Here is a 7,666-nt window from a genome sequence, read left to right on the forward strand (position 1 = left end):
CCCCCCTCCAGTCCCGGGGGTCCCCTCAATGCTCCCCAGTCCCGCCAGTCCCAGGGGTCCCCTCAATGCTCCCCAGACCCCCCAAGGACCCCCCCTCCAGTCCCTCCAGTCCCGGGGGTCCCCTCAATGCTCCCCAGGCCCCCCCAAAGACCCTCCCCAGTCCCTCCAGTCCCGGGGGTCCCCTCAATGCTCCCCAGTCCCGGGGGTCCCCTCAATGCTCCCCAGACCCCCCAAGGACCCCCCCCAGTCCCTCCAGTCCCGGGGGTCCCCTCAATGCTCCCCAGTCCCTCCAGTCCCGGGGGTCCCCTCAATGCTCCCCAGACCCCCCAGTGCCCCCCCTCCAGTCCTGGGGGTCCCCTCAATGCTCCCCAGGCCCCCCAGGGACCCCCCCCCATCCGGGGGTCCCCTCAATGCTCCCCAAGCCCCCCCAGGGACCTCCCCCAGTCCCGGGTGTCCCCTCAATGCTCCCCAGCCCCCCCAGTGCCCCCCCCCAGTCCCGGGGTCCCCCCCCCGGCCCCCCCGTACCTCGGGGGTCGTAGACGGTGACGGTTTTGTCGTAGGTGCCGGTGACCAGGACGTCGGGGCCGTAGGAGAGGCACAGCACGGCCGCCTTCTCCCTGGGGGGCGGGTTGGGGGGCCCGGGGACCCCCCCGGAGGGGGGTGAAGGGGCTTCGACCGCGGCAAAAACTCGGGGGGAGACGGGGGAGGGGGGGAACGACCCCCCTGGGATCGAGGGGGGAACTGGGGGGGGCACGGGGGGGGGTGGGGGGGGGTCCCTTCAACTGGGATTGTTAAATTAATTAAAACTCTTCCTTATTATAATATACAATTGCAGATTAATATAATGATATAGGATATAGAAATGTAATGTGTATTACTATAACAGTGGTATAATTACATTATTGTATAATTATCTATACATAATTATATATAATTGTAAATATTAATATATTATACATTATGTAATTATGTATATAATTACATATTATATTATGTAATTATAGACATTTATTCTTATAAATATAATACACATCTATATTTATTTATATTAATTATTATATTTATATTTATATTTATTATATTTATTATTTATATTTATTATTATATATTATTATATATTCTTATATATTATTATTTATATATTTATATATTTATTACAAATATTATTATATTTATATATTATTAAATATTATTACATATATTTATATTCATTATATATTTACTTATATAGATTTGTAATTACAAATATAATAAATATTTATATTTATTATATTTATAATAACAAATTAATATATTTATATATATTTATTATATAATTATAATTACATAATGTAATTATATTATGTATATAATATACATATTACATTATGTATAATATATTAATATTTACTATTAAATGTATAAATATATTAAAGAGATAATGATGTACTTATATACCGTATATAAATAAATATAAGTATATATAAATTTTAGATATAATGAATTTTATATATCAAATATTAAATATATAGAAATATTTCTATATGTATTTATATAAAATATAAAAAAAATTTAATGAATAATACATAAAATGTAAATATTTATGTATTTATATATAAATATACAAAGATATATATGTAATTATATATTTCATATGTATATATATTAGTATTTATATATTAATATATAATTAATATATATTAATATATATTAATGTATAATTTATATATATTAAATATATAAATATATATATAAAATATATAAATACTAATAATATTTAATATTGAAATACTTAATACAACACAAGTATATATAATATATAAATATATATAGAAATATATATAGAAAAATACAGGAAAAAATATATAAACATATTAAAAAATATATAAAGCATATAAAATATATAAATATATAAAAATATATATAAAATATATAAAACATATAGAACATATAAAATATATATATAAATACTTATAAAGTATTTTAAAATATATATAAAACACATGAAATATAAATTTATATATATAAATATATATAAATATATAAAAATACATAAATATATAAAAACACATATAAAGTATATAAAATATATATAAAAATATATAAAAAATAAATAAAACATAAAATACATTTGAAAATATAAATATATAAAAATAGATAAATATATAAAAAATATATATAAAAATATATATAAAATATAAAAAAATATATGAAAAAATATAAAACATATAAAATATATTTAAATATATAAACATATAAAAATATATAAAAATATAAAAATGCATATAAAATACATATAAAAATATACAAAAATATATGAAACATATAAAATACTTTTGAAAATATAAATATATAAAAATACATAAATATATAAAATATATATATAAAATATATATAAAAATATATGAAAATATATAAAACATAAAATATATTTAAATATATAACCATATAAAAATACATAAATATATAAAAATTATATGAAACATATAAAATATATTTAAATATATAAATATATAAAAATACATAAATATATAAAAATACATATATATATATAAAAATACATGTATATATATAAAAATACATATAAAAATAAATAAAAAATCTGTATAAAATCCCCCCGGGCCGTACCTGATCTCCCCGAACTGCTGCCCCTCGGCCTCCAGGTCCCAGAGTTTGACGGTGCTGTCCCAGGAGCCGGAGCAGACTCGGGCCCCGCGCGCGGCCAAGCACCAAACCCAGCCCTGGGGGGACCCCAAAGTGCTGCGGGACCCCCCCGAACAGCTCGGGGAGGGGGCGGGGGGGGGAGTTTCCAGCCCACCTTGTGCGTCCCGCTGCGCCCCGAGCCCAGAGCCTTGACCAGAACCTTCCCGGGGGGGCCCCGGCCCAGCTCCCGCAGGTCCCAAAGGTTCACGTTGCGGTCGCGGCCCCCGGAGACGCACAGGGAGCCCCCCTGGATGGGGGGGGGACACGGTGAGAGGGGGAAAACCCCCTGGGAGCCCCCCCAGGACACACAGGGAGCCCCCCTGGATCGGGGGGGACACGGGTGAGAGGGGAAAAACCCCCTGGGAGCCCCCCTGGATCGGGGGGGACACAGTGATAGGGGAAAAACCCCCTGGATTGGGGAGGGGGACACGGGTGAGAGGGGAAAATCCCCTGGGAGCCCCCCTAGAGTGGGGGTGACACGGGTGAGAGAGGAAAACGCCCTGGGAGCCCCCCTGGATTGGGGGGGAACAGGTGAAAGGGGAAAAAACCCCAGGGAGCCCCCCTGGATTGGGGGGGACACGGTGATAGGGGAAAAACCCCCTGGATTGGGGAGGGGGACACGGGTGAGAGGGGAAAAGCCCCCTGGACTGGGGAGGGGGACACGGGTGAGAGGGGAAAAACCCCTGGGAGCCCCCCTAGATTGGGGAGGGACACGGGTGAGAGGAGAAACCCCCCTGGGAGCCCCCCGGAATTGGGGAGGGGGAACAGGTGAAAGGGGAAAAAACCCCTGAGAGCCCCCCTGGATTCGGGGGGGGGGACAGGTGAGGTGGAAACCCCTCTGGGATCTCCCCTTGGAAGTGAGGGGGGGGGGTGACAGGTGAGGGGGGAAGCCCCCCCTGGGAGGGGGGGGGGATCCAGGGGACCTCCTCCCTCCCCCCCCGGGATCCAAGGACCCTCCCCCGGGATCCAGGGGACCTCCTCCCTCCCTCCCCTGGGATCCAGGGACCCTCCCTCGGGGATCCAGCCCCCCCTGCTCCCCCCCCCGGGGGTCCCACCTGGAGCAGCAGGACGGAGTCCACGGAGGCGAAGTGCCCCTCGTCCAGGGAGAAGTGCTCCATGGGGGCCCCCCCGGCCCCCCAGCGCTCCAGGTGCTCCTCCAGGTCCTCGCACGCGGCCGCCCAGTCGAACCCCGACTCTGAGGGGGGGTCCCGAAAACGGGGGGGGGCCCAAAGTGTCATGGGGGGACTCGGGAGGGCACGGGAGGGTCCCCCAGAGACACCTCGGGGGGAGAATGGGGGGCACAGGGGGGAATGGGGGGGGAAAGGGGGAGTCCCCAAGGTCCCCATTTCCACCCCTGACCCCCCTCAGTGTCAGACCCACAAATACTGGGGGGGGGGGGGTCCCCAAGGTCCCCATTTCCACCCCCGAACCCCCCTCAGTGTGTCAGACCCACAAATACCGGGGGGGGGGTCCCCCCAAGATCCCCATTTCCACCCCCGAGCCCCCCTCAGAGTGTCAGACCCACAAACATTTGGGGGAGGGGTCCCCAAGGTCCCCATTTCCACCCCCGAACCCCCCTCAGTGTGTCAGACCCACAAATACCAGGGGGGGTCCCCAAGATCCCCATTTCCACCCCTGACCCCCCACAGAGCATCCAAACCCACAAACAGTGGGAAAAGGGGGGGTCCCCAAGGTCCCCATTTCCACCCCCGAACCCCCCTTAGTGTGTCAGACCCACAAATACCGGGGGGGGTCCCCAAGGTCCCCATTTCCACCCCTGACCCCCCTCAGAGCATCCAGACCCACAAACACTGGGGGGGACACCCAGGACATCCCACCACCCGCCCCGGGGACACCTTTGGGGTCCCCCCCAACCCCTCCCAGTGTATCCCAGGAAAACGGGGGAGTCAAGGGGGTCCCCAAGGAAATGCGGGGGTCTTCCCCCCCCCCCAAACCCCCTTGGGAGCATCAGACCCACAAACACTCGGAGGGGGACCCAGGACATCCCACCACCCGCCCCGGGGACACCTTTGGGGTCCCCCCCAACCCCTCCCAGCGTATCCCAGGAAAATGGGGGAGTCAAGGGGGTCCCCATGGAAATGCGGGGGTCTCCCACCCCCCCCCCCAAACCCCCTTGGGAGCATCAGACCCACAAACACTCAGGGGGGGACACACAGGACACCCCCCTGGCCACCCCAGCAGGGAACCTTTGGGGGTCCCCCAAGGCCCGGGGGGGGGGGGTCCCGGTCGCCCCCAGACCCACCTGGCAGCGGCGGGAGGGGGCGGCGGGCGCGCTGCTGGAGCCGCAGCCGCCAGGACAGGCTGTCCCGGGCCAGGTCCCGCAGCGCCCGGCACACCCGGGGCAGGACCCGCCGCACGTCCCGCGCCCGCAGGAACCCGCAGATCCGCAGCAGCACCTCCGGGGGCAGCGACAGGAGCCCCCCCCCCGAGACCCCCCCGCCGCCGCCCGGCCCCGCCCGACCCCCGCCCGGGGGGGGACCCTGGAGGGGTCCCGGGGGGCTCTCGGGCTCTTGCGGCGGTCGCTCGGGGTCCGAGGGGGGGGCGGCGGGGGCGGGGGGCCCGTCCATGGCTGGGGGGGACGGGGGGAGGAGGATCAGTGCTGAGAGGGACCACCGGGAGACGGTGGGGACCCCCCTGGGTCCGGTGTTGCCCCCCCTGGGTCCGGTGTTGCCCCCCCGGTCCGTGACAGGGAGTGACCCCCCGCCGCGATTCCCCCAAACCCTCCCGTACGGGCATCCCCCCAACCCCAAATGCCCCCGGTACAGGGACCCCCCACATCTCGATCCCCCCGACTCTCCCGGTACCGAGACCTCCCCCCTATCCAGACCGTCCCTGAGCTCCCGGTACCGGGACCCGCCCCAACCCCGACCCCGCCCCACCCCACCCCAACCCCTCAGAGCCCCCGCGTCCTGATAACCCCCAATATCCCTGAGCCTCCCGCGACCCCTCAACACCCCCCAGACACCCCCGGTACCGAGACCCCCCGACCAGGTCCGCGGTACCGGGACCCGCCCCAACACCGACCCCATCCCACTCGAACCCCTCAGAGCCCCCAGACCGCCGTGTCCCGCACCCCGAGCCCACTTCCCAGCCCCCTAAATCCCCCCCCTTCCCGCACCGCCCCCCGCCCCCCCCGGTACCGGGTCCGGGCCCCGCCGCGTCCCGTCGCCACGGCCACGGCCGGACCCGCTTCCGGCGCGCCGCGTGCGCACGTGACCCAGGAACCCACCAATCAGCCTCGACCCTCGGCGTGACGCCATCAAAGCGGCGCCGGAAGAGACCCGCGCGCGGCCCCAGAGGGACCCACGTGCTCCCCGCGACCTCCCCAGGACCCCCCCACCCCACCCCGCGACCCCCCCATTGCCCCCACCCCGGAATAAACGGCACCGACACAGCGCACGGTCACCAACGGCCTTTTTTTGTGCCGCCCCGCGCGACACAACCTCGCCCCGTCCCCCCCATCCCACCCCCCCCCTCCCCCGCCCTGTAAACGGTAAAAAACGGAACGAAACGGGCAAAATCAAACACGTGGCACCGACTCGCTCACGACGAAGCACAACGGCGGCCGCCCGGCCCCCCCCGCGCCCCCTCCCTCCGTCCCCCCAAGCACGGGGCTCTCCACGTGTTGCTATGGACGTGTCGGGGGGAGGGGCGGGGGCTCCATGCTGGGGGGGGACACGGGAACACGGCGGGGGGACACAGAGGAACCGACCCCACCTCAACGGGAACGGGGACCCCCCTTTTGGGACCCTTCAGCCCCGATTTTTGCCCCCTCCCACCAGGGTTTTTGGGGCCCCGTTCCCCCCCCTCCCAGGATTTTGGGACCCTTCAGCCCCAGTTTTTGACCCTCCCAAGGGTTTTTGGGCCCCCCCTCCCCCAGGGAAACTGGGACCCCCCCCTTTTTGGACCCTTCAGCCCCGATTTTTGACCCTCCCAAGAGTTTTGGGGCCTCCCTAAGGTTTGGGGCATACCCCCCCACCAGGGTTTTGGGATGCCTCCCCAAGGTTTTGGGGGGTCCCTCTCAGAATTTTGGGACCCTTCAGCCCCGATTTTTGTTTCTCCCAGCAGGGTTTTGGGCCCCCCCCCAACGGAAACAGGGACACCCCCCCTTTTTGGACCCTCCCAATGGTTTGAGGGTCCCCCCAGGGTTTGGAGCCCCCCCTGAAGTTTTAGGGCCCCCTCCCCGGGTTTTGGGACCCTTTATCCCCGATTTTTGACCCTCCCAAGGGTTTTAGGGCCCCCCCCACGAGGTTTTAGGGCTCCCCCCTGCCACGGGCCCACCCCACCCCCTGCGGCCCCACCCGCAGCCCCCCTCCCTTTATCCTCCCCTGGGGGGGGGTCACACCACTCTCAGGACCCCCCCGGGACCCTCCCCGGGGGCCGTGGCAGGGGGGGGGGGACCCCACTCCCGCCCCCCCCCGGGGTCCCTCGGCCGCGTCCCCTTCGGGGTCCTGGCGCCGACCTGGGGTGGGGGGGAGAGCAGAGATTGGGGGGGGGTGTTCTGGCTGTGCCCCCCCCCATTTTTGGGGATGCTGGGCCCCCCCCGCACCTGTTTGAGGGGTCACCCCCTGGCTCAGACCCCGTAAAACGCCGCCAGTCGCTCCTTGAGGAGGGGGGGGAACTGCTCCGAAAACTGCTGCCAGTTCTCCTCGCCCACCTGGGCCTTGAAGCCGTGCAGGATCTTTGTGTTTGGGGGGGTTAAAAATAAAGATGAGAGCCCTGCTGAACCCCACCCCCCCCCCATTTTGGGGGGCTCCCCAGAGTACCCCCCCCGGGCCGTGGGTACCTTGTAAAACATGTCCCTCAGGTCGTCCTTGGGGCTCACCCAGGACGCGACGGCGTCGCAGAAGAAGATGAAATCCTGGGGAGGGGGGGAATTTGAGATCGAGGGGGGCAGGAAAATGGGGAGAAATTAAAGGGGGACACGCACATCAGCGGGAGGGTGAAGTAGGGGGGATGCAGA

At 55.5% G+C, this 7,666-nt stretch overlaps 1 protein-coding gene and 1 long non-coding RNA gene across 2 annotated transcripts in view; both read right to left on the minus strand.

The window, feature by feature from the left end:
• The window catches only part of FBXW9 (F-box and WD repeat domain containing 9), a 9,501-nt gene extending 3,620 nt beyond the window's left edge, over positions 1-5,881 (minus strand). Inside the window, exons 1-6 of the mRNA XM_027737965.2 lie at positions 5,844-5,881; positions 4,946-5,272; positions 3,738-3,877; positions 2,798-2,929; positions 2,608-2,720; positions 526-617 (exon numbers count right to left, since the gene is read on the minus strand). Coding sequence (XP_027593766.1) covers positions 526-617; positions 2,608-2,720; positions 2,798-2,929; positions 3,738-3,877; positions 4,946-5,270 — 802 coding nt within the window. The 5' untranslated portion in view covers positions 5,271-5,272; positions 5,844-5,881. The remainder of the gene's footprint in view (positions 1-525; positions 618-2,607; positions 2,721-2,797; positions 2,930-3,737; positions 3,878-4,945; positions 5,273-5,843) is intronic.
• A 1,109-nt stretch (positions 5,882-6,990) lies between these two features.
• LOC113984468 lies at positions 6,991-7,567 on the minus strand. Its single transcript, XR_005562652.1, has 3 exons — positions 7,490-7,567; positions 7,253-7,384; positions 6,991-7,165 (listed from the first exon to the last, which is right to left on the minus strand). It is a non-coding gene; the product is annotated as an uncharacterized LOC113984468 (long non-coding RNA).
• Between the last annotated feature and the right edge of the window lie 99 nt (positions 7,568-7,666).

This window comes from Pipra filicauda, unplaced genomic scaffold (assembly GCF_003945595.2).
Source record: "Pipra filicauda isolate LSUMZ 115617 unplaced genomic scaffold, ASM394559v2 scaffold1500_size19896_pilon, whole genome shotgun sequence".
In the NCBI taxonomy this organism is placed as follows: Eukaryota; Metazoa; Chordata; class Aves; order Passeriformes; family Pipridae; genus Pipra; species Pipra filicauda.